Source organism: Acanthopagrus latus, chromosome 22, assembly GCF_904848185.1.
Source record: "Acanthopagrus latus isolate v.2019 chromosome 22, fAcaLat1.1, whole genome shotgun sequence".
NCBI lineage: Eukaryota > Metazoa > Chordata > Actinopteri > Spariformes > Sparidae > Acanthopagrus > Acanthopagrus latus.
In genome coordinates this window covers 3,052,463-3,079,684 of record NC_051060.1, presented here as the reverse complement: position 1 = coordinate 3,079,684, position 27,222 = coordinate 3,052,463, and the positions used below count along the sequence as shown (strand labels likewise).

The following is a 27,222-nucleotide window of genomic DNA, read 5'->3' as shown; positions in this document are numbered from 1 at the left end:
CATTCTTTTTGTGGTGCGTGTGCACATATGCATACGTGTCCTGTGGCACACTGAAGACTCCTTTAATAATCTGTGCAGGCTTGTCCCATACCAAAGCTCCTGCATAAACACTGACCATCAATTCCATGGTTCTCCAGACTCCTAGTCCAGAGTACTAGCAGAATGGCTAGGAGAGCTAACAAGCTGACAGCAGCCACAGGTAAAAGCAGGTAACAATTACACTAGTGATATGCTGCCCACTTTTTGCTTTCTGTATGAATATGACAGGTGGCCAATTCTTACATAGCACATCTTTTAAGTTCTCAGTTATCCAACTGGGCTTGTTTCAGTTTATTGAAGACATTTTACCTGGTGGTCTGTTTTGGCCAGGATTTGAGTACTGTTTAAATGGCTGTTGGTCCCATCTATCTCCTCTATTGTGCGCCAGTCTAAGATGTTTTTTCTCCCATTTTTTTCATATGCTTTGGTCTGAACATCTAACAACTTTTAGGCTGTTTTGGTTTCTTTCTCTTTCATCTGTAAATGTTAAGGTGTTATGCTACGCTCTGACATGTCTTTTATTTTCCATGACACACACAACTCTTTAAAAGACTGAAATATGCTCCGCAACAATCCATTCACATAGTAACTAACAAAAAGTTTACTCCTCTGATCTGGTTTTAACCCTGAGTGTCCTTTGAACTCATTAGTCAACCTTAACTGGTATTCTTGAGGCTTATTCTCGTTTTGTTCACACCAATAATTTTTTTCTTACAGTGTACTAACAAAGGGGCAAACTCGTGTAGTGTTTGATACAGATGATCAAATACAGCATCAGTCTTAGTTTGGTCAGTCGGAGAGTCTGTGGCCGGTTTGTATTGGTCTTGATGGGGGACCACTGATTATCTAGTATGGCAGAGAGCAGTTGACTTCAGCTGCTGTGGGCTTCTAACAGGTCACAATTTGTTAAAGTTTTTGAATTAATTTGTGTGTAATTTGGTTGAGGGTTGGAGGCAACAATGAGGCTCTTTAACTGTTCAGCAGTTTCTTTTATTTTCCTTTTCAGCAGTACTGTGCAGCCTATTTACAATTTTGATCAGCTTGGCCCAAACCCAATTAAACCAAATAGACAATAAATTGGAAACTTTCAAATTGAAAAAAAAAAAAGGAAAACATAAGGCAAACTGAGGAAAATCACATTACCGGGATATGCTCCCTTTAAGTTGGAGCCCCTGCAGCTTTTAGCCTCGTCATGAATCTGTTGGCCGAGGTAATCCAGCTTCCCTCTCCATCTAGCCTCCCAGGTCAGAAGATCTTTTATCTTGTAGTGGTGCAGACAGATGATGACCAGGCGTGATCTCTGTCCCCTGGTTGGTTAAGCTGCTAGGGAGCAATGGGCTCGATCGATCTCTAGACTTCGACTGTTTGAACTGGCTGATCATCTGCATTAGCGGAAGGTGCATGGGGGGCAGAAAAAAACTCTTCATCATCACTCTTGCAGTGTGGTGCTGATAAATGTGTGTCTTATGTTGGTCTTTTTAGTTCTTTTAATCAACTTTCTTCTCAGTCTCTGTAATTATTCCAGTATTAGTGTCCCTGTATTGCTGTTTTTCAACTGTGTCCTTTATACTGGCTAACTTGGTGGCATTGTTTTGTCTTTAAACCTCCTCCAACTTGAAAAAAAAAAACCTACAAAGTAAAAAATAAACAACTAAAAAGAACAAGACAAATCAAAACAAAACAAAAGCTTGAGAAAAAGGATGAACAAAAAGACCATTTTTGGAGAAAACATCAAATGAAAATAAACAGCAATAAAATTATGAGGAAGTAAATAAATAAAGTAAAGATGTAGAATAAAAGAAGAATAGAAAAAAAAATTACCAATGTTCCAAAACAGCAGGTTTAATTCTGTGGCTGGTTCGGGTGAGTTTTATTCAATGATCAGTGAAGACATAAGTTCATAACAGGGCTGCAAAGTTAAGAAAGAATGGGTTTGGGCTTCGCAGCACTGGGGTGGGCATCTGGCAGACTCTGATCTAAAGTGGGTTGATTTGCATAGAAATACAACTGTCAGCATGCCAAAGGCTAATTGTACACTGGGCCTCTTTGGTAAAACATCACACTTTAGTGTTAGTTAAATTACTCTTGTACTGTGGACAGGCTGAATGTAAGAGGAAGAGTGACTGAGGCTCGTGGTGTGACTTCTCTCAGGGTCTGGGCTCTGACAAAAACGAGACCAGTGTCCGTGACTATCTTCACAATATAACAAAAAATGTACTGAAGCATAAAGGGTAAGTTTCAACACAGAATCCACTTTGGTATTTGAAAGGCAAACATTTGCATCAGGATACTTATATAAAAAAAAAGACAATAAAAAAGAAAAGAAACTAACCAACTTAGACACAAGACACACAAGCAGTATTCAAAGTGATTCAGTCATTCAAAAAACAGTATCTAACCACTCTGGGTTAAGGTTTCATTTTATCAGCATCAGACTTATTATTCAGGAACAACTGAGCACTCATATCAGCTGGTCAGGTGATGTGACTCCCTCCTGCTGAAGCTTTAGCAGCTGGAACCACCCCACCTATCCCTCCTCATATCACTGATGCTCTTATCCTTGTAGAGACAACCATCTGGTAGCAGCACTGTGAAAGCAGCCTCCTCTGTTTGGCACCTTCATAGCTATGAACACAGCACAGAGGTCCTATAGACACCAGGTACGTCTGATCCATTTTGATATCAACAACTGAGATTTTAACCCAGATACAGATATTTATCCTAGATATTTACCCAGTCCAGACATTAAAACAGATTATTGATTAGGCACTGTGATTAAACAAAATGATGAAGAAAATATGTTTAGCTTTCTGTGCAAAGGTTTTTTTTATGTGTTAATGTAAGTCTGAATAAAACAACTACTAGACAGAAAGCTATGGGAATCACATTTGTGTGATCAAGATAACAGTGGATCTTTATGTACTGTTATTATGTAACATCAGGCAGCAGTTTCCCAGGCAATTAGAGATTGATCAAATTTTATATTGCACCATTCAGACACAAAACAATACAAGCTGCTTTACAGGGGTGTTTAAATACAATAGAAATATGTTAATTAAAATAATAAGACATTAAGACAATTGTAAAATTACATTGAAAAGCAACTGCTTCCATCCTGCATTGATTGTGAGTAGTCAGCTGGTTGAGTTTAACATTTGAGCTGATTAATATGTCTTCTGCAACATATATAAAGCTCTCTAATGTTTAATTAGCTGTTTAAACTCAACATAATACAACAAAATAATAATCATTTTGAGAAAGACTGACCAAAGAGTGACCTCTCTGAAATCATTTCAAAGTCAACTCAATAAGTAATAGATCCACATGCAAAGCTGTATAATTAATTGGCCTCATGTGCTCTGGTTGTCCCTGACTTCACATTTTACATTTTAGTGTTTGAGTTGATCCCAGTATTTCTCCACTAGTACTAATATCATAGTACAAAATGTGCAAAGTAGCTCCAGTATCTGTTTTTTGTACTCATCTTTTCCTCCTTCTCCTTAATGGCTTTATTGCAGGTATTAGCATGTGAGCAACCTCCTGGTGATCAGTGAACCATGGGGGGAGCTTGTGCCACCATCCTTGTTACTGTTCAGAAGATCTACTACCCACTCCTTTGCGTCATAGGTATTCCAGGTAAGTATCTTGTCATCTTGACTGATCTTTGAGTGTCCATGCTCAAATAGGCTTTATCAGGTACCTATCCATTCAATTCAATTCAATTCAAAATATTTTATTTGTGCCCGGGAGACAATTTAAGGCTTGTGGATTAGTTATACACAGGCACATGATCAGGCATATGTTCATAGATTACTGACATTATTATTGTTAATCAATCAATTGTAGCTCATCTTGTATCTTTCCTGCTCACTATGACCCACTGCTGCCCCCAGATATCTACATCAGTAACTGTATTTATTCAACTACGAACATTACTGCAAGCATACAGTTAGTCTGCTGTTAAAGGAATTGTCATGCAATTTTGAATATACACTGGCAGGAAAAAACCCATATTCAAATAAGATTCAAGATTGAAAAAAAAGGTTAAAAAAAAAATAGGGTTAGGTTAGGGTTAGGTTAAAATAGTTGTTGTTAACAAACAATTGTTCATTACATATTTAAAAGGATAATTTCTTATGTGTGTATTTTTAAACATATAAGATAAGATGTTGCTTTACTGTTCGCCTTTAGCAAGCAGGAATATTCAAACAAACAAACAAACAAACACCCCCCAAAACAAAAAGTGGCCAAAACAAAGTCAACAGAAGTATTTATAGAGTCATTGGTAATCATTTAATGTGGCCATCTGGGCGTTTGTGTTCCTGTCTTCCAGCTAACATCTTTACGTTCTATATGATCTGCTTTCGTAAATGTGGGATGTCAAATACGACCATCATATACCTGAGCTGTCTGGCCATCGTAGACACCTTCTACCTGGTGTGGGTGATCCTTATTGATCTGACCCTCACCTTCTGGCTACAGCAGCCCTTCTGGCACTCCTACCCTTGGTGTGGCATCTTGGGAATCCTGCAGTATGGATCGCTCTATAGTTCGTCCTGGATAGTGGTAGTGTTCACCATTGAGCGCTACCTCGTCCTCCGTAGCACAGTGGTTAAGCAGCACTTCTCCCATGCATGGGTCACTAAGCTGACATGTGTGGCTATCATCCTAGTGTCACATCTTGTCTCTGTGCCACTGGGCTGGATTAACATTGTTACATCGATCAACTTTACGCTGGATGGACAGAATGTTACGCTTCCCAGGTGTCTTTACCGTAATGCAGCCTACTCTACTATTACAGTGTGGATAACCACCTTCCTCTCAGGGGGGATACCAATTGTGTTGGTCATCATCTTTAACTACCTCATTGGGCACTATCTGTGTCGCGCCAGCAACCTCTTTACCAAGGAGGAACGTCGCTTCATGCATGGGAGGAGCACCAGGGGGATGTTGAGGAGGACCATCCTGCTACTGGGCACTGTCTCTGTGGCTTTTGTTGTGCTCAGCCTGCCCCGCTTTGTCACATACTGCATCCTAAGGACAAAGTACAATAAGGAGAACTTTGACAGGAACAACTACAACATTCCCATCAATGTGGCTGGAGACTTGGCCAACATGCTGCAAAACCTCAACTCCACCACCAACTTCCTGCTCTACTGTATGGTCAGTCGGCGCTTCCGGAGGGAGCTTGTCCAGGTGGTGACTTGTAAGGTGAAAGCATGTGAGCTAGGCTCTGTCCTCACACATGCCACCATGAAGGTTTTCTCAGTTGTGGATCATAAAGCTTCACCATCCACTGACCCTGTGACAGTAGTCCTAACCAATCACAGACAGTGTAGAAAGGATCTGGAAGAATAGATAAAGGTCACATTTTAAATGTAATTATCCTTTAACCATAAGAAAACTTCCTGGCCTTGGAACTTCTATTTTGACAAAGTGATTTTAACTTGAGTACCAATTAGGGATGTAACAGTATGAAAATTTCACACCGCGGTAATAGTGACCAAAATTATCACGGTTATCAGTATACCGTGGTATTTTTATAAAATGTCTTCAAAATGTTGAAAAAACACTGATGAATTGAAATAATTTCATCAAGATTTCTATTTAAATATATTAAAATTATATAAATCATATTATAATTATATATTAAAATTGTCCAAATCCAAAACCTTAACAAAACACTGCAAAATCAACATTAAATAATTATAAAAGAATGTATCAAAACTGTGCAGAATAGGTCATTGGCTTTTTGTGATGAGGGCACATAAGCAGCCTATTTTTGAAACGAGTTCTTTAATGTCTGCGTTACAGTGGTAGAATGAGATGTAGTGGCAGCAGCACTTGATTGGCCAGCAGACCCTCTCTGTGAAAAAAAAAATGAAAAGAAAATGTCATTATTGATTATTACTGTCATTGTTACTTAATGGTGATGATGGTGATGGTCGTAAAGTGAAAGCAGCTAAGTAAATTGGATGTGTTGCCGCCCTTCGCACCAACTTTCTTCTCGCAGCTCCTGCAGATAGGGCTGCCATCCTCGACCAGCTGTCCCGGAGTATTCTTATAACAACCACAATACGCCCAGACTTCAGAGTCGAAGGCGGAAAAATGCCGTGATGACCGCTACTATCACGTCCTCCCCCCTCCATGTCTTCTTCACTATGTAACAGGCGCACGTTGCACGCTGCGCATGCGCCGCGAGTTTTCCACACCGTGGTTACCGACCGCGGCGGTTACCATGGTAATTAAAACTTAAACAGTAACCTTCACCGTCGGGAATTCTACTGTGGTTTACCGTGACACCGGTAATTGTTACATCCCTAGTCCCAATAACTGGCATTCTTTTAAGGACTATCGACACATGTTGAGATTTATAAATAATAATAATATAATAAACATACTCATCACCACCATGCCATCGCCATGATTAGGGGGGGAAAAAAAGCAATTGTTTTTTTTAAATAACAAAACATTTTTGTTTTATGCTTTTTGTTTTTGTTTTGTTTTTTTGTTTATTATATCCACCCAGCTTCATAGCTCTAGAAATCTAGAAATCACAACACTGGTCAGTGCATCATGTTGGTCCAGACTGAAATTTATTAAAACACTTATTATGTATTGAGGATTAATTCAAATGACGTTGATGCTCCAGATGGTGTCCAACGTCAAAATGTTCTCTTATCCAGCAAAATATCTTAATATGAATTAGATGAACTGGCACACGTTTTGGTACAGACATCCATGGTTCCCAGACGATGTTCCTTAACAATCCCCTGACTTTTTCTCTAGTGCCACAGTGAGGTTGACTCATTGTTCTTAGTAAAATATCTTAACAACTATGGGATGGATGGATATCCTATATGGTTCAGACATTTATGTTCCACTGAGGATGAACTGTATTAACTTGAATTAACCTTCTGTCTTCTTCTCGCGCCACCATTAGGTTGAAAATGTAATCAATCCAATACTTAGGTTCATGATCAAATGCCTGACATTCATCATTAGTGTCAGCTGTGCTTTGTGTTTAGTGTTGGTGAATATGGTAAATACACGCATGTAAGCATTAGCATTATAACCATGTTAGCATTATAATATTAGCATTTAGCCTGATACTAAAAAACTACTGCAACCTTTCTAGCGCTACTAACTTGGTTCTTCACTCATTTTACCGATTAAAGTCTACATACAGATCAAATACTGAATGAATATATATTGATGGACCAAGTTGGGAGGGTTACTATAAAAGTGTATTCTGATACAGTTAATAATTTCCTATTCAAAATGTAATTAATAACGTAATAATGTGTAAGTATCACAATATTAAAGAACAGTAACTTGATTACTTTCCGTGATATTTTGGTATATCTCGTATCATATCCTAGTGTTGTCATGTCTATGGTTAAAGACTTAGTGGTTAAATACATCATTCTTTGTCATACAAATTAAATCCTGTTTGTAATCCCTTTTTTTCTTAAATGTATTCGTAATCATGATATACACATTTTCCTTAACTTTAACAGTATACATTTATGTTTGCTTGTATCACAATTATGTAATCCTGTAACATGTTTTCTGTTACTGCCCAACCTGTGTATGGACTATTGTTACAATAGAAGTCATCACTACGTGGCACTCAATACTAAAGTGGAACCATCCCAAAAATAAAATTTGAATAACCTATGCTTTGGATGATATTCATGTACATGTCAAGACAATTGCTTATTTTATGACTGAAAATAGTGTTCTGCTTGAGGAAGCACATGTCTTCTTTTCGTCTTTGGATGAAAATATGAGCTGCCAACTTTCAAATTAAAGAGACAGTTAAACCCAACTGGCAACAGAATATCAACCTATAACCTGGCAGCTGCAGTCTTAAGCCCCGCATTATTTGCATAAATGGGTCATGAGTCATAGTGGGAACATTTCCTGTTTGCCTCAGAACAGGTTTGTGCTGTGGTTGACGGATAAGCACACCTTAGAAAAGGTAGGTGTGGGATTACACTGAAGTTCTGCTTTATTCTGCGTGTGTGGATTTAGAGGACAAAACATCGTGAAAACTTTTGAGAGTAAGTTTTAATTGTTGTTTTAGAAGGCATGCCTGACATACCTTACAGTGATTTTGACCTTTGTACTAGTTTGAGGTGTTTGTGTTCTCATGTGTAACAATCAACACACCTCTAAAGATACATGCAGTTTACTACCTACGCAGTGAGGGAGATACAAGAGTGAGTAACTCTATTCTCAATGACAGTGTATAAGTAAGTTAATTCTCTATTGCTCTTCTACTACTACTGCTATTTTTTTGTAAAATAAGCAATAATAATTTCTTGAGTTGTTTTTACTTGTTGGTAGTGGCTGTCTTGTCAAAAGAGAACTTTGAATCTCTTAGTTGAAACCAGTGGTTTTCTGGCTGGGTGTGCTTATGTAATGTGGTACACTGTGTGCCTCTTCAAGTTGTCGTACTCCATTAAATTCTTTTCACATTATTTTCATTCTCACTTCAGCAGAGGTAACAGACACCTAACTTCAATGACAAAATGGATTCTTTTAAAGGTATGAAATAACTTAGTCAGACATGCCTCAGATATGAATTTGAATCTAAATGAAATGAAATCTAAATGTATCTTCAGATATTGTGCAAACTTGTTCATCTGTTGAATTCTGTTCTCAGGACCTTGCTGCCATCGGAGTGCTCCTGTTGAGATGGATGAGAGCATGACATCCTCCAACCTGGACTTGGCCTGGCCTCCTCCTTGCCTACAGTGTGGCAGACATACAGAAACCAGCAAAATGCCGCAAGAACATGGCAATGAGCAAATCAGGGGGGAATCGCACAATGCTGGCCGACGGAGAATCCCAGAAAGCCAGTACCACCATGAACCCAAAGAAGCCTTTCATGCTGCTCCCCAACCTTGCTTGATCCCCCCGACACATTCAGGACAGATGAGACACCCCGACCCTGCAGACTTTTGGCCTAATGGTCTCAATGAGCAATTCCTGAGATATGAACGGGACTCCATGGCGCACCACAGCAAAGACTTTGCAAGCGCTTCAAAGTATCTCCAACATAATTCACTGGAAGAGGCAGAAAGCTTGGAACCTCCCCTTCCACTTGTCTCTGACAGTAACTACACCCACTATGTCCGATCACCATATTCTGCAGGACGTATGACAGGTCAGTGTTGGCACTCTATTAACATTCCAATCAAAAAAACATCAGAGGTGTTTTTGTATGTAAAATGTGCATGGATGTATCTGAATTTGCACATCTGTGAAAATGTTTTGTAGCGGTAGAAATAATTTGTGCATCTGTGACGATGGCAAACTCAGGCTATGCGGATTTTGCCAAGTTTCTGACTTGGAATTTCGATTTTTAAGGCCATTCCATTGATCCTCTTGATCCTTGGCTGGACCAGAAGTTTGTTCTGTCCACCATCTTGAAGGCTGTCCTAGTTCATCTCTGAGCAGCGATGAGTGGGGATATATATATATATATATATATATATATATATATATATATATATATATATATAGAGAGAGAGAGAGAGAGAGAGAGAGAGAGAGAGAGATGGATAGATAGATAGATAGATAGATAGATAGATAGATAGATAGATAGATAGATAGATAGATAGATAGATAGATAGATAGATAGATAGATAGATAGATAGATATAGACTGTGTGTTGGCCAGCTGCAGCCATACATGAGTGTGTCTACCATATTGGATGTTAAATGTAAACAAATACATTTACATGTAACTGATTTTAATCCCTGATGTCCATCTCCCAACATGTACCTGCTGACAGTTTATAATCATATGGATGCTGATATGATGTGTTGTGATTAGGATCCTGACAATGCATCCTGGAAGGTGTCAAAGTTACTTTTTTTGTTCTAAATGACATGATGACGTGATCACCATCAGTAAACAGCGGACCCTGTCCAACTCTCTCACTCACGGGGAGGGATGCTATTTTCTGGGGAAACGTTCACTTACGTCTTGGATGGGAGGGCTGATCATCTCAGTGATTTTTTTCAAGACAGTTACTATAACAACACAATAGTGGACGGAGACAAACACGTTGTGCAGATATGCGACAAAGAGTCAGTAGGACATACAGGATGACAGCGGCTTTTCCATGTATAACTGCGGCATTTTATTCACCACATTAATGTTGTCCGGTCCTGTAACGTTGCTTTGTGGGTGGTTCTTCTCTGATCTGATTATTGAAGGATCTGTTTAGCTGTCAGACTGCACATACTATCAGATCGACATGACCCTACTCTTTGCCTCTGGCTTATCCATTTACACAGACCACAGCTCGCCTCTGTTGCAACTCTACTACCTCCAGATCATCAGAGCGGTAGCAAAACTGTCCCCCCTCTCTGCATGTTAAACTTTTACATAGAGGGCGATGTGGAGAATCAGTGCATGATTCCCGCAGTCAAAGGGCAGTGTGAATGGGACTGATGCACACATATATACATATGTCTATGGTGGGGACACACAAGAGCAGCCTTCACAGAAAATCTTTTTGTCAGGAGTGCATATAGGCCATACACACTACTGAGTCTCACTATGAGTTGCCATGATAAAATTCACGTAAGTTGGATCAGACTGTGATTTATTTATTTATTATTTGATTCTAGCCCCCAATGGGATGATGATTTTGGTTTCCATTTACTGTTGTTATGTCATTTTGTTCTCAACAAATTATATAATGTACATCAGTAAATGTTTTCAACTTAAATGATTTGTTCATCAAGATCTGATGTGTGATTAAGGTTGTCCCTTAATCATTTTGAGCAGTGTATGACCCTTATTTGACTCCATATTTTGTTTATCTGATAGTGCAGGGTTGGTGTTAGAACATTATATATGTGGCTCCAGAACTATCATTTCAACTTGTGAAATATGGATAAAAGCTGTGTTTTAAGCACGTTGTTGTGGCTGAATAGACTGAATACGGAAGTTCCCTTTAATTTTCTGTTTCTTTTCAGTTTTCTGTTACAGTTTACAGCAACAGACATACTTGGTAAGGTCTAGGCAAGAAAAATGTTAGGTTAGGTTTCAGCAGCAAAAAAACTTGGTTAGATAATAGGGAAGAAAAACACTTGGTATGTTGGTGTGATGCAACAACAACCATAAAAACTTAGCATACAGGAAATAGCTTACAAATATAATCAGTGTACAAGAAATAGATCGTGTGCACATAGTCAGCTGTATTCCAAAGGTGTACTTCCTGATAACACAAGACATATTTTCTCTCTCAACTATAGTCGTATCTAACTATGTTCCACTGCAATACAGGTGGTAGAAATTTTGTTGGAGGTATTTACACCTTTGCGCTGTAATATTTAAAAAATCAACAGCAGTACCTATAGGTACCTCCACTGAACACTGTTCAAATACCAAAATAAATAGTATATAAATCAAACACTTCTTTTTGACAGACACTACTGCTTAATCTGTCAATGCAGCATTGAACACATATTTAATTTTATTAATATCCACTGTCTTGATAGGGAATCAGAAATCAGAGACCGATATCTCAAGACCTCAAACATATAAAAACAAAATTGTTTTCATCGCGAGAGACCAGGGGAGGAAGTGTAGAGACCTGTCTTTTTTGATGACTTACCTTTAAAACCAAATTACGTGACAAATATATGTGATTATATTTTAAAGTTATTGAGCACTTGCTAGAAGGGGCACTGCCTCCATTAATTAATCAATTAATTGATTAAGAGTGATGAGCAAAAGCCAAGTGTCCAGACAAGAGGCAGTAAGAGAGACAGCCAGCATGTGTTGTAAAGTTTTGTAGTCTAAAGGCATGTTGTGGAAGAAAGAGGGTCCTTGGCACTCTTTTACTGATTACTAATCAATTCCTTTGTGTGGAAAGACTAAAGGGGAGTAATTTAATTTGACTAATCTAGTTCATTGCCCATAGGAAGCATGTATTCCTACAGAAAAGTGGGAGCTTTTTCATGGATAGCCAAATGAGGTTGTGTTTGAAGGTGGGATATATCAGGGATATAATTGGCTGTTTTTGATTATACCATTATATTTCACCTTAATAACTGTTTACCTGGGGGTGTGCTGGAGCGCGCATGGCAGACTAGACGTGTTTAGGTGAAGCTCCACTCTGATAAATCGAGTCTTTCAAAAAAAATACCACTTTCTGACCAAAGACAGTGTATGAGCAAGCTGGTAAAAATCGCATGGATTGTTGACGAACGATGCCACCAAAGAAGCAAATCACTAATAAACCCGAAGAAGAAACTTCAGAATCTAATGAGGGTGACCTGCTAATGGAGCTAACAGCTGGCCCATCGTTAGAAAGTGCAGCTATTCTCTCTGCTATAGACGGGATGAGTAACAAAATGGTCGAGAGATTCAAGTCACTAGAAGCGTCTTTGCAAGCCAGTAAAACTACACTGGCAGAACACGCCTCTCGTCTCTCTGCAGTGGGGGTAATGGCCAGTGATCATGACGGCAGGTTAGCCGCACTCAAGCTACAGGCTCAACACCTGGGGGATGCTAATACGGCCTTGCAAGACAAAGTTGTGGACTTCGAGGCACGCTCCAGACGCCAAAACATCAAGATAATAGGCCTGCCTGTGAATACTGAGTGTAGTCGCCCGGTTGAATTTGTGGCCAGCTTAATTGAAAATCTGTTGGGGAAAGAACATTTTCCAAAGCACATAGAAGTTGACCATGCACACAGTCTGGGTGGACAGGCTGCTAACGGCGCTAACCGACCCCGTATTCTAATAGCCAGGATACACAACTACCGCGTCAAGGAGCTCATCATGAGGCTTGCAGCACAACAATCCCTTCTCATGTATCAAGGCCAACGCATTCGTATCTTTCCGGACTTTCCAGTCGACATTATGAAACAGCGTCAACTCTTTGAAGACATCATGAAAAGGCTCAAGTCTGCTGGCCTTTGCACAAGATTCAATTACCCTGCTCGCCTGAGAGTCACTCATGGCAACGTCACCTCAACGTTCAACGATCCAGAGGAGGCGGAGATTTTCGCAAACAATTTTGCCAAGTAAGGATGTCCCAAGAGAGACTGTGAGTGCTGGTCACCATGGACAGATTGTGTATTCATATAGCCGCGAGGCTGCTCTCGTGGCCACCTTCAAAGTGTAATTCATGTACAGATCAGGTCAAATTTTGGACATAATATAATATGTGAATTATGTTTACTAAGTCAGAAACATTAATACAATAGATCCTGTAAACATTTGGCTGTTTATTTCACAATAAGTGCCTTACTATTTACTTAAATTGTTTCAGTTTGGGTGTTTCATTTACCGGAATTTCATATCGAAGGGGAAGTGAGTTGTTAGGTTGCTATTAGCGTTTTCACAGCTTAGGTCCAGGCTAAGCCCAGTTGGATTTCCCCCTTCAACAGTATGTTTAACAAGGGTTTTTTCCTGCTTTGTTTGGGAAAGTGGGATAGGGGGGAGGGTGGGTACACGTTCTTCACTCCTATGTGTTTTTGTTGTCCTTTGTTTTTGTCTGAGGCCTTTAATGTGTCCACTACCCAAGCAATAGCTGTCACAATATGCCATGATGCCAGTAAGTAGTAGTGGAAGTAAGGGGGTTGCTATGGTCAGCTGGAATGTAAAAGGATTGGGACACCCTATTAAACGGGCGAAGGTTTTTACTCATTTAAGATCGCTAACTTCTGACTTCGTGTTTTTACAGGAAACTCATATTAGACCGTCCGAGCAGTGTCACTTAAGATGCACCTGGGTGGGACATATATTTCAATCTAGCAAGGCACAAGGAGTAGCCATTGTAATTAAAAAGAATATACCTTTTCAGCATATAAAACTATCAGTGATGACAGTGGCAGATTCTTGATTGTAATTGGACAGTTGTATTCTATACATGTCACACTGGTTAATATCAAACCAAATGTTAACGTTGCAGGCTTCTTTCGTAAAACATTTGATAAACTGCTAGGCCTGTCAAATACAAATTTGATTATCGCTGGGGATTTTAATGTGATCTTAGATTGGCATCCGGACAGATCTTCAAAAAACCAATCAAACCCCTTAAATGCATCAGTCACTTTAAATAGCCTAATCTCTTCAACCAACGTTGTAGACATTTGGCAATTGCAGCATCCAACAGACAGAGAGTATTATTTTTTTTTCCAAACTGCATAACTCATATTCACAAATTGATTTTTTTTTTTTTTTTTACTAGATTCTAAGCTCCTATCGAATGTGCTGGATATCAAATATCACAATATTATCATCTCAGATCACGCTCCAGTTAGTGTAAACTTAGATCTCAACCAGCAAAAGCAGCAAATGACTTGGAAGCTCCATCCTTATTTAATTAACAATGCAGATTTCTGTAAATACTTTCAGGTAAATTTGATGATTTTTTAGTCACGAATGACACCTCTGATACCTCAGACTCAAACTTGTGGGAAATGTTGAAAGCAGTTATGAGGGGTCATATTATCTCTTATGAGGCATCCTTAAAAAAAAATCAAGAAATTCAAGATTGATTGAAATTGATAGCAAGTTACCTCAACTAGAGACACAACATAAACAAAGCAATAACAATCAAACACTGCAGGAAATTATTAACCTTAAATATGAGTACAATACAATTTTAACAAAACAAGTCAGCGATCAATTGTCCCATCTATGCACACATTACTTTGAACTTGGAGACAAGCCACACACGCTACTAGCCCGTCAACTTAGGGGGCAGCAAAATAGTAGGGCTATACTTAGATCAGGTGCTGGAGATATGCTCACACACCCGAAATCAATAAATAGGCGTTTCAGGGAATTTTATCAAGAATTATACAAGTCAAAAGCAAAAGGTGATGTAGATTCTTGGCTTAAAAATGTTCCCATTTCTAAGCTAGATGAGGCTTCATGTGAGGCTCTGAATGCGACAGTAACTACAAATGAAGTGACAGATTCTATCGGATCTTTTGCTAGTGGAAAGGCCCCCCGGGCCAGACGGTTTTGGACCGGAGTTCTATAGACACAAACTATACACTCCAAACATGCTATATGTCACAAATCTCTCAACTCTCAAAACTCGCCATCTCTGTTGCTGTCTGTATCACCGCCGGCGTCCCTCACACAACTTCCCCTGTTCCTCAGCAACCAAACTTGGTGCTTGTGGACACTTTCGTAACATTTCTTCCTGCACCAGACACAAAGCAATTGGATGGCAATGTTTGCGGAAAAAAAAAAAAAAATTCTGGAGATATGATGTTATGATGTATGATGTTCTGTTTCAGTTATTTTCAGCACAACCTCACATGTGTGACTGTGAATTTATTTTTTCATTTTGACAAGCTATATTAACACTATGGACCTAAAATCACAAAATAACATAAAATCAGAGTTAGATTTTTTACTATGAAAACCACAAATATGTTTAAGTAACCAACTGCATTAGTTATAATGCAAATATAAATTGTTGTTTGTAAATTTCAAAAACTTAGTTCTATAAAAAAAAATTCTCGACAGATATCTCCACTCCTACTTAGGATGCTGTCCCACTCCACTGAGATAGAAAAATTTCCATCAGCATTATATATTGCGGATATTGCTCTAATACTTAAACCGGATAGAGACGACACAAATCCTGCCTCTTATCATCCAATTTCTATGCTTAACATGGATTTTAAGATCTTTACTAAAATATTAGCTAACAGACTAAATCACTGTATTGAGTCCCTTATTCATAGAGACCCTGATCCACAGACTGAGATACTGTCCTGGTTAGCAATAGAACAAAGTCTACCTCAAAAAACCTCCTTCAGGGAAAATCTTTTTTCATCCCCAAGGCCAAGAGCCTCTTGTAAGGGAGAGCATTATACAATAATTAATGCTCAAAAAATTTGGACACAGATTAGAAAATTTTGTGAACTTCCAAAGACATCAGTGCAGGCCCCTATATGGCATAACCATGCCTTTCTCCCTTCAAGCACGGACACAGTCTTTAAAGAGTGGAGTAGGAAAGGAATTGGGTCCATAAAAGATCTTGATGTTGATAAGCATCTCTGTTCTTTTGAATTATTGCAAAAAAAATATGACCTGCCAAAATCAAACTTCTTTAGGTATTTACAGTTACGTCATTATATAAGACAAAATATTTCATCATCTGACTCTCTCCCAGAAGAAAATTCTTTTTTTAAGCTCCTACTTGGTCCACCAGAAGCAAAAGGTTTGATTTCAAAATTGGTTTGTATTTTCTCCTACAAACTTGCACAGCCTGATGTTAAATTTAAACAAACTTCACCATTCAAGATGAAATATGGAAACAAGCTTTAAATGACATTCACCGGGTTCGACTCCCGGCCCGGGTCCCTTTGCTGCATGTCACTCCCCATCTCTTACCCTGCTTCCTGTCCAAACTCTTCAGCTACTCTGTCAATAAAGCCGAAAAAGGCCAAAAAAATACTTTAAAAAAAAAAAAAGAAATCAGATGGCACACTTGCACACCAATTTTGGCTATGCCCTGAAATTCAAGATTTCAGGTGTTCGATTTTTAGATGGTATTCTCATGTACTTAAAGTAAACCTGACCCTGAAACTGTTTTACTTAGCACTTCTAATACTTTGGACAAGATGGGTCGGAATGTTAGTACAGTAGTGGTGTGTGGGGACCTATCTTGGAGTCCTTGAAACTGTCGTTAATCCCCCTAAAGAGTATCTATCTTGACATAATTGATGTATTAAGTGGACATTCAACCCTGACACTATGTTAACCCTCTTTGTGTGTTTTTTTGTTTTTACACATTATAGTCTGTGTCAAATTTCTTATTTTTTAAATTAATTTATTTTATTATTAATATATGTATGTGTTTGTCTGTTGCTTCAATTTCTAGGAAAATTTACAACAAAAATATTTTGAAAAAAAAAACTATTTACCTTGCCTTGTTTCGTGTCAGTTATTTTCAGCACAACCTCACATGTGTGACTGTGAATTTATTTTTTCATTTTGACAAGCTATATTAACACTATGGACCTAAAATCACAAAATAACATAAAATCAGAGTTAGATTTTTTACTATGAAAACCACAAATATGTTTAAGTAACCAACTGCATTAGTTATAATGCAAATATAAATTGTTGTTTGTAAATTTCAAAAACTTATGCCAAAATTTAGCAAAGTTTTATGTAACTATTTACATTTAAATGCAGGCTATGTCTCCTCAGCTCATTCCTGCCTGTTCCACATTAAGCATTAAGTCTCCTCCTTGTTTTGACTCACAACACAAAAAAACAACTACCCATTAAACACACTACACTAAACACTATATAACATACTAACTATACACTCCAAACATGCTATATGTCACAAATCTCTCAACTCTCAAAACTCGCCATCTCTGTTGCTGTCTGTATCACCGCCGGCGTCCCTCACACAACTTCCCCTGTTCCTCAGCAACCAAACTTGGTGCTTGTGGACACTTTCGTAACATTTCTTCCTGCACCAGACACAAAGCAATTGGATGGCAATGTTTGCGGAAAAAAAAAAGCATGGCGGACATTATTTACCCTAAGTCTAGTTTTGGACCTGCCAGTGTGTCCGTTGACTCGGGAGGTGGGCTGTGGGGTTGGGCTAGCTGCTAGCTACACACGAACATCCACAGATTCAGATTCCACTTTGTTGTCCTTGCGTATCTGGATCTCTTCAGACTGGAACAGACTCGGTCCGGACTTGTTTAGTCTCATTAATCCACAACAGCCAGTTTAGATGCACAGAAGGGGACCGAACCGCTGGCAAATTCCTGGTCCAGCTCACGCCGCTGCAAGTATAACTCTGCTTGTTTTATAAGGTATGTCGTGGAAGTGAGCTCTGCAGTGATTGGCTCTGGTGCGCAAGTGACTATGGTGGCTACGGTTCACAATGCTAGTGGAATTCAGACATACACAGACACACAGACAGACAGAGATTCCTTGCTTTATAGAGAGATAACATTTGAATTATATGTGCTGGCAAATTGGAAACCTACTCGTTATGTCATCAATTTAATCAACATATCATAAGATACAATGGAGCCACTAAGAGCTTGTAAGTTTTTATCAAATAACACAAAGTAGCATAACCAATAAATATGTTCATATCCGTAGTTTAGCATTATATAATAGCGAAGCACATCTAAAAATAATTATTACAATAGAATTCAAATCATAAGTAAGTCATAGAAAACATCAAATACACTCATGTGTTACTGGCATTTCCTCATATTATTTTGTTAAAAGTTATTACCAAATCTCGTCAGATAGCACAGTTGTATTCTGTAAATTAGCAGATTTTGAAACTAGAGCCTTAAAGAGCCTTTCCATTAAACCATCAAAATATTTGTAAAAGAATTAAGTATTATCATGTATTTCCTGTTCCTGTTGCGTCCGCAACATAACTTTTTAAAGAAGAATAATCTCTCCCTCTTTCCCTTTAAAAAATGAAAGAGTGAATTCATAAGCAATAAACGCACCCTTGCTCAATGCAGCACACCTACTACTGCCACTACTGGTTGGACTGGTCTGACCAGCCTGTTGTGTCTAATGTTAGCTAATGCTGGCACACTAAGATACTAACAAGTATAGTGATGTATTACAGAGTCACTTTGCTGACTTTGTAACATTCGGTTACAAGGTAACCCTGGTTCTCTGAGTGTAGAGAATATCTCTCCATTACATATAGAATATATGTTATGGGATTGCTGACATCCTGGCAGCTGACGTGAATCATCATTTAAGACAAACCATGCCTATCGTGGCTTCCCTTGCGCCATCTATCAATAGACCCTGAGCAGAGTACCGTTGATTATTCTGAGTTGAACTGGTCCCAAGCTGCCTCGATGTGGAGAGATATTCTCTATACTCAGAGAACCAGGGTTACCCTGTAACCCAACGTTCTCTTTCTTATGAGAATATCTCTCCATTACATATATTTGTTATGGGACTCTGTAAGACACACCGTGAGGGTACCAAGGAGACAGAGCAGATGCCACTCCAATAGCAACTCCCTCTGGTATTTTCGAATGAGATGTCACCACCACAAGGTGTACAAACAAACAAAAACACAGTGTGTGCAAATCATCCAAGCCACGACGCAACCTGAGCAATAGGGCTGAACGATATATCGTTATCGTATCTATATCTAGATATGAACATTCAAGATATTAATATCGAAAAAGAAACAATATAAACGATATAGATTTCCCTGCTCGCCCTGCATGTACAGCTCTGGCAGTCACAACAAACATCATTTTTACGATTGCCCTTGAATGCACCACTAAGGCCAGCCAACTACAAACCTCATTTCATGCTTGCTGTGGATCGACAGCTGAAGCCAACCAATGACAAACATGAGGGCGGGAGTGAGGGAGACGGAGACGCACACACACACACACACACACACACACACAGAGTGTTGCCAACTTGGCAACTTTCTCGCTAGATTTAGTGACTTTTCAGACCCTCGGAGCACATAGTTAATTTGATCTTCTCCCTCCCTTTACTGTTGTTACTTCAAACATATTTGTCTCTGTAGTGAGTTTGAGATAATTTGGAAATGATTTCTCTATTAACTATTTGTATATGGCTTAAAATAATCCCTTTATTTTTCTGAAAAATGCTTGGTTTTCACTGAACCCATAGTCATATTGTATCATATCGATATCAAGATATCTGGCATGAATATCGAGATAGGAAATTTTGTCCATATCGTTCAGCCCTACTGAGCAAAACAAGCCCTGCAAGACGCAAGGGCTGGGTGTGAGGAAAAGGTCCCTCAGATGGCCAGCATCCTGCTAGACCACTGACAAAGATTCTTGACTTCACCCTGGCCAGTCCAACCAGCACAGGGGCATGGTGAGTCTAACATTTCTATTTTGTAGTGGCCCTCAGCACATGCTCACTAAAGGAGGTGCTGGCAGCGACATTCAAACAATAAAACCATGTAAACATGGTCGGAGTCCACCAAGTAGTGGTTCTGAGAGGGTGGCGCCACGCCATAAGGCCCAGGAGGTTGACAAGCCCCTCGTGGAGTGCGCTTTTACCCCCACTGGCACCGGTTCGCCTGTTTCTCTGTATGCCTGCTGAATTGCCTCCACGACCCAATGAGACAGCCTAGCCTTAGACATTGGTTCACCCAGGCACTGGGGCCCAAAATAGATAAATAGCTGATCCATTTTCCTGAACGCCGCTGTGCGCTGAATATAGATCTTGAGTGCCCTGACCGGACATAGTGTTGACTCCTCCTGACTCCTGGGAGGGCCTAAGGGAGCGCAGCTCTACCGACTGATTCAGATGAGAGTCGGTGACCACTTTCAATAGGAACGCCGGATTCTGACGACTCCCATATTGCCTGGCATTGATATGCTGGCCCTGCCTGAGGCCCGCTGGTGCCCCTGCCTTTGAGGAAAGCGGATTCATAAACAGCCGACGCAGGACTGGACCCAGCCTGCTGCCTCTTGAGACGTTCCCTGGCACCTTCCACCATCTGAGGGCCACCCACAACCTCCTGGTAACCAGCACCATAGCCCGTAGGTCTCTCTGTTGGCACAGGCCCAGACTGAAGAGACACCTCTGTACTGGCCGCATGTGCAGAAGAGCTAGCGGAACCACCTGCACAGCAGCAGCCATGAGGCCCAAGTGACAGAGACACAGCCTCCAAGTGACTCTGGTCCCTGACGAAAGTCGCTGGGGGAGTCCTGCCTGTCCTGTGTCAATCTCACCAATCCTGTCCTGACATCCAGCCACATACCGAAGAACTGGGTGGTCTAAGCTGGCTGCAGATTGCACTTTTTGTTGTTGATACACAACCCTAGGTCCTGGATGTGTGACAACAACATTTGTACATGGCGACAACACTGCTGCTCTGTCTGAGCGCATATTAGCCAGTTGTCCAGGTAATTCATTACCCTGAGACCCTGCCGCCGCAGAGGCCCCAAGACTGAGTCCATACACCCGGTGAAGGTGCGAGGAGCCAGTGAGATGCCAAAGGGGGGGGGGTCATATTGACTGCACATCATTTCGCAGGGTTTTATTGTTAGATTTTTTGTGCTTATTTGTGAATTTACTTGTGAGTTAATTATTATGTAGTTGCATTATATAGCCTGGTTGGCACCATGGACAAACACAAACTGGAGTTCCCACCTCCGTGAAACAGCAAGCGGAGGTGTTCAAAGTGCTGAAGTGACGTGACTCTGACTGTACAAGGGAAAGCCAAGGAACAATGTCTGCATCCTGAGCACCGTGCACACAGGGCAACTTTAGTGGGGCGAAGGCAAAACCAGAGTCTGTGATATAGTACAACAACACGAAGTACGAAGTGTATATATATATATATATATATATATATATATATATATATATATATATATATACATATATATATATATATATATATATATAATGACACAATGAATGCATTCATCCACTCAACTGGCTATTTACATGAGAGATTATAGAGTTTTAAATCCAGCGGTCCAAATGACACTTACTTACTTACTTACTTATGTCAGATTCCGGCCCTTCTGAGTCCTGACAATTTGGTCTATTCAGAAACATATAATTTAACCGGATCTAACTCCAGGGTTGTGGAAAGCGCACTGTTATGCCCTAACCAAGATATCGATCATTAAGATTAATTGGACCAGATCTGACTGGAATGAACCTGCCACAGTGGCTGCGCTGGTGACAATGTTGCATTGGCTGCTTGCCGTTCTAGGCAATCATTTATTTATTTATTTTTTCTTTCAAGGCACAGAGATCCGGGGCTATTCCCAAAACGCGCCTGCTTGTAGTCTGCGTTCCAGTCATGTTCAATGGAAGGCAACTAAGCAGGACGAACTGAGCCCCATTGACTCGTGGCACTCCCATGTTATCTATAGACTCTATTATCTAATTACAGTCACATTGCTTTAGTAAGTTAAGATATTAGTCTTTTATTAGATATGGCATGCTTGTCTTCGATAGTACTTGTTAATATCCGCACAATTGTTCACAATTATGAACTTGCTTGTTTAGCTATGCTAGCAGCAGGATTTAAAGAACTTTGGTCAGTCCCTCCATCACTGGACTGAAATAATTAGGCTAAATTTGGATGGACTGCCGTGACATTTTCATTCATTTTCCACACAAAAGAAACTGTGATAAGCTGTGCTTGGACTTTAGTGGTTCATTTTAACATGTTCCCTAAACTAAGTTTAATCTTGCAAGACTCTTTTAGTTTTGTTTATTAATTTCTAATCTGTCCCCACTGTTGAATTGATGGGTCCTCATTTGTTACATCTAACAAGCTGTTCACCATAAAATAATGTTATTTTTGTGGGTTTCAAGAGACTTTTAGTGTCCCATGACACTTATGTAGCCTAATAGCTAGTGTCATGTGTAGGAGGTTATAGATAACAGTTAACTAGGAATTTTAATTTTGCTGCAACATATCTCTCTGCAGGCCCCAGACCCATTCAGGAGATTTTTCCTGGACAGTGTGCGTGCTGCCCTCCAGCAAATCTGCCCCGTCTCACTAATAATTATCATTATTATAAAAATGATAACCCCATGTATCCACACCAGGGGCCTCGACACTATCAGCAGTCAAGGTATGAGAACAAGTCCTGTCCTGTTGATTGCCATTGATTCACCGGGTATGTAAACCTCAGATTGTCGCTGATTATTTTTCTCCCTACAGGAATCCTCCCCGTAGTAGGTTGCAAATTAAGGATGGTCCAAATTCCACCCATGGATCTGTCCATCAGTGTGTGGCCCCTCTTGGTGATGTTATACATGAGGTCAGTGTGCAACGCTCCTTCCAGGCTGATCCAGGACCAGCGACAAGGGAGATCCGGAAGACTGTCAGTCTACCCGATGAGTGTCGTAAGTCTTATGGGGTCCTTCATGAAAATGTGTACATAAAGATCTTTTCATATTCTTACAGAATGGAATAGGTTTGGTCAAAGTTGTTATACTGACTTTTTGTTGACAGGCAATGTTTTCATCACATATTCTGTGGACATAGCTGGAGAAATGCTTCCTTTTGCCAAATTTCTGACTGATCAGGGATTTGAACCAGCAGTGAGTTCTTTCATGTCTCCACCACCTTTGTTTCTGAGTGACTCTCCAGACAACCACCTTTCACTCTGTCTTTTTCCTTACAGATTGACATATTTGATAACCCACTCCGAAGAATGGGCATCACCAAATGGATGGACAGATATCTTAATGACGTAAGTGATGATTGAGTCTGAGCAGAATATGATTTAACTTGCAATCTTGGTCTCCTGCAGCAGCTGACAATGAGATCATTCTGCAGAAATCAGTGCTCATCATTGTGGTCATCAGCCCCAAGTACAAGGAGGATGTTGAGGGAGATGGAGATGATGAACATGGCCTGCACACCAAGTACATTCACAATCAGGTGGGAACTTACATTACTATCAAGGCAGCTGTCAACAATTGAGTCAGGAATATCTGTGTGAAATATCACCCTCTTGTGGCATGCTTATGTCATTAATTTTCCTCCTCCCACATGCCTTTAGGAACAAAAGGGTGAGGAAATGGGACCTGTGACTTGAAAACACATAGACAAATGCTAACAATTGTGACCAAAGAAAGAAGGAGCAGTGCAATGCTTTTTATAAAGCACTTGTGTACGTGTATTGCTTATTAATTATCAACTCATCCTGTTGCTAGATCCAAAATGAGTTCATCCAACAAGGCTGCCTGAACTTCAGACTGGTACCTGTGCTGTTTCCTAATGCAACCAAGGTAAATACAACACTTGTCTGTTTCCTGTCAACTCAGGAAACAGCAAATCTTTTTTAATACTTTACTCGAAAGTGTTTTTAAAAAAATGGAACAAATAATGGTAATAAGACAAGACAAAACATCATTTTTTTAAATACAAGTATACATTTATCACATTGTGACACATTTGGCACCAAAATAACTCAACCATGATGCCTAGATGCTATTATTAATTTACAATCTGGCACATTTGGAGACAGTTTAAAGATTACAGCACTTGTACAATTGAAAAGAAGGTATTCAATATAAGGCGGCCAGATCTTTAAAAAGGCTACTTCTCTAAGGGAAAACATATCTACATTTCTGATATCTATGCAGTACATGCATACATTTTTGTAGAAACAGCAAGGGCTGTATCAGTGAGTTTTCTGGAACTCTGACTTTGAATGAGTCTCAAGTTTGTTACATTTCCTAGAAGACAAAGTTCTGGGTCTTATGGAATTGGTGTATCCATGATTTTAGTTAGGGTGTCACATAAATCATACCAAAATGCAGGAACTTTAGTACACACCATGTGCAGTGTAACATGGTGCACTCACATTCAGGGGTGAGGTAAAGTTGTTGAAGAAAATTATAAATGACCAGTCTTGCATTAAGAGTAGCAAATAAGCTATTCTGACATAAGTCACACCATAGGTTCTCATCTATAGTAATGCCGAGGTCAGATTCACACCTCTCTCTTGATTGGTGTATGTTTTGTTATGGGGAGTCCTCCATCATTGAATACACCTTCCTAGTAAATTGTTGTGAACCTTTGTTACTATGAATTCCTCCACCTTTGTCTGGACAGGGAGTGTCATTTGATTTCCCGAGCTTTTTTCAGGAATGCTCTTCTCTCCTGCTTTTTAGGTGACAATTCATTACTCACTCCAATAATTTTATGAAGCTCATACCATGACCTGACCAGGTGGACAGAGAGTGAGTTCTTGGTCATACTCATAATATATATAGTCACTTCTCACCTCTTCATCAAAGTCATGCAGAACAAGGGGGAGTGCCTTGATCAAACAAAGATAGGCGAAAACTAACTTGTTTTTGTTTCTGTGGCTGTTTCTGACCCTCTCCATAGCCTTCATCACAAGAGAGGTGAGAGCCACAGGCCTCATAGAGCTTTGATTGAGCTTCTTCTTGGGGATGGGGACCATGTGGAATTCTTCCATAGCTGGGAAACTGTGCCACTCTCCATAGATTGTTGAAACCAGAGCTGAGATACACCCCGTTGCTGCTCTGTTCTCCGTGGTCCTTCTCAGGGCTCTGTCCACCTCCTCTGTGTTGAAGGAGAGTTCAGTTGCTGCAGGCTTTAGGGATGAGAGAGATGATTGCTTCTAGCCAGAGGGTGTTTGTCTCAAATCTTGAAAAAAAAGAAAAGAAAAGAAAATTGAGGTTGTTCAGGAGGGATGCTGGGCTGCTGCCGGCCACCTGGATTGTCCTGTGGGATGAGGGAGCAGAGTTCACAGAAGCCATGTTCTTAATCTCCTGCCATGCTGGGCAGAGGCTCTGTTGTGGGAAATTTTCCTCCTCCTTGTTCTTATTCAACTTGCCATTTTTTTATGGCGCACTTCACCTCTCTGTTTACCCCCTTTTTTTCTCAGATTTGATGCCAATGAAGAATACTCTTTACTTTGAGTTCTTTTGTTCTCTTTGGTTTAGCACTCATCTGAAGACAGCGTGGGAATAATAACAGTAGAACAGGTCAAAAGTAACATTTAATCACCTATGTTATTTAAATGTGGTTTGTTGCTAAATGTAGCAAAAATTTGCTCTTTATTTTAGCATGTGCAACTTTACAACTGGTACTCCATAGTTAGGGCATATATCTGTTATCAACACAAGGTTATAGATATAGACACATTGCAGTTTAACAGTGTAGAAATGTATTTCTTTCCAGAAAAAAGATCAGTTTTGACTGATATATAAAGTTACTGTATTTTACTGTGCTAAAAATTGTATTCAACCTTTTTAGAGTTAACGTTTTATTTACTGTTGTAGTTTTTCAGCCTTCACCGTAAAATCTGCTGATATTTTTTACAGTGTAGTCTACATCTTTCTGAATGCCATCCATATTGATCTTTAAGCTCATATTCAGAGGGACTCCATAAATGTCCACTGCTTCTTTGTCTGCACTACAGAGACATGTCCCAAACTGGCTCCAGAGCACCAGGATCTACCGCTGGCCCCAGGACACCCAGGACTTGCTGCTGCGCCTGCTCAGGGAGGAGCGTTACATCATCCCACAGCGAGCGGCTGACCTCACCCTCACTGTCCGTCCCCTCTGAGGAAAACTGAAAAGGACAGAGACTGGGGAATTAATCTGTTTAAAGAAAATGGTTTGTTTTGTCCAAACCTCACCATATTTACATGTTTCATATGCCTTGAAGCATGAGAAAGGTTTTTCTTCTATTGCCTGTTTTTAGATACATATCTGCTGTTTGTTCTATTGATTTATGATTTTTTTTTTTTTTACCTTGTTTCTAATCTCACAACATACTTTGAGATATTGTTCAGACCTCTTACTTGAATAATTACACTTACACTTTATTACAAGTGGAGCTGTTATATGTGGGTTTTTCTTTTTTTTTTTTTTTAGTTTTTTTTTTTTTGGCCTTTTCTGGCTTTATTGATAGAACAGCTGAAGAGTGTGACAGGAAACAGGGTAAGAGAGGGAGAGTGACACGCAGCAAAGGGACCCGGGCCGGGATTTGAACCCGGGTCCACTGCAGAGCCTTGGCACATGGGTCCGAGCTAAGCAGCGCCCTGTTATATGTGTTTTTTGTTTGTTTGTTTTGTCGCCTTGACCCCCTTGGGCACTCAATATATTATATTCCTTTTCTTTATTACAAGCATAAAACAATAGTTTGCTGATGTCTTGGTTGCAAACTAGCTAGCTATTTCAATTCAATTCAAACTTTAATTAAGACCCAAAAAAGTGTCTATTACAATCAAAAGAAAGCAAAATAAAACATTCAAGATAAAACCTTTTTCGCCCATTGAGTAAAACTGGATTTGGCCACAGTAAGCCCCGCAACCCCTTAGGGTGGAAAAAGCGGCAAAATCCTGCAACCCTCATGGATTAAGCAGAAAGAAAATGGAACAGAACCTTTTTCGAATCATAGATATCATAAAATAGTAACTTTCAGTGTTACAGCAGGTGACAACTGTATTGCCAAGTTGAATATTTATGAGCTTTGTTAACAATTTTGTAATATATTTTAATAACTTCATAACAGACTGTAGTTATTCCAGTGGCATACTCCTGGCTCCAGTACACAATCTTAGTATTTCTTGAAGAAGCCTATGATGATCGAGAAGGTGGCAGCATATTCCAAATAATGATAACACCGTCAGCCATGGTTACTTCTTGGAA

At 39.7% G+C, this 27,222-nt stretch overlaps 2 protein-coding genes across 8 annotated transcripts; both read left to right on the top strand.

Annotated features, from left to right (window-relative positions):
• The first annotated feature begins 2,620 nt into the window (after positions 1-2,620).
• On the top strand, positions 2,621-5,618 carry LOC119012627 (probable G-protein coupled receptor 139). Its single transcript, XM_037086618.1, has 3 exons — positions 2,621-2,699; positions 3,558-3,675; positions 4,373-5,618. Exons 2-3 carry the CDS (start codon positions 3,597-3,599, stop codon positions 5,395-5,397), a joined length of 1,104 nt encoding a protein of 367 aa, XP_036942513.1. The 5' UTR covers positions 2,621-2,699; positions 3,558-3,596; the 3' UTR covers positions 5,398-5,618.
• A 2,326-nt stretch (positions 5,619-7,944) lies between these two features.
• LOC119012243 (E3 ubiquitin ligase TRAF3IP2-like) lies at positions 7,945-27,066 on the top strand. 7 transcript variants are annotated; one of them, XM_037085873.1, is made up of 10 exons: positions 7,945-8,023; positions 8,544-8,592; positions 8,711-9,214; positions 22,507-22,654; positions 22,744-22,928; positions 23,038-23,126; positions 23,210-23,278; positions 23,365-23,469; positions 23,745-23,819; positions 25,988-27,066. In XM_037085873.1, exons 2-10 carry the CDS (start codon positions 8,577-8,579, stop codon positions 26,132-26,134), a joined length of 1,338 nt encoding a protein of 445 aa, XP_036941768.1. In that variant the 5' UTR covers positions 7,945-8,023; positions 8,544-8,576; the 3' UTR covers positions 26,135-27,066. The 7 variants fall into 7 exon arrangements, with proteins under 7 accessions (XP_036941768.1, XP_036941767.1, XP_036941772.1 ...); XM_037085872.1 differs by having other exon boundaries at positions 7,958-8,105; XM_037085877.1 differs by having other exon boundaries at positions 7,974-8,023; positions 8,547-8,592.
• The last annotated feature ends 156 nt before the right edge of the window (positions 27,067-27,222 follow it).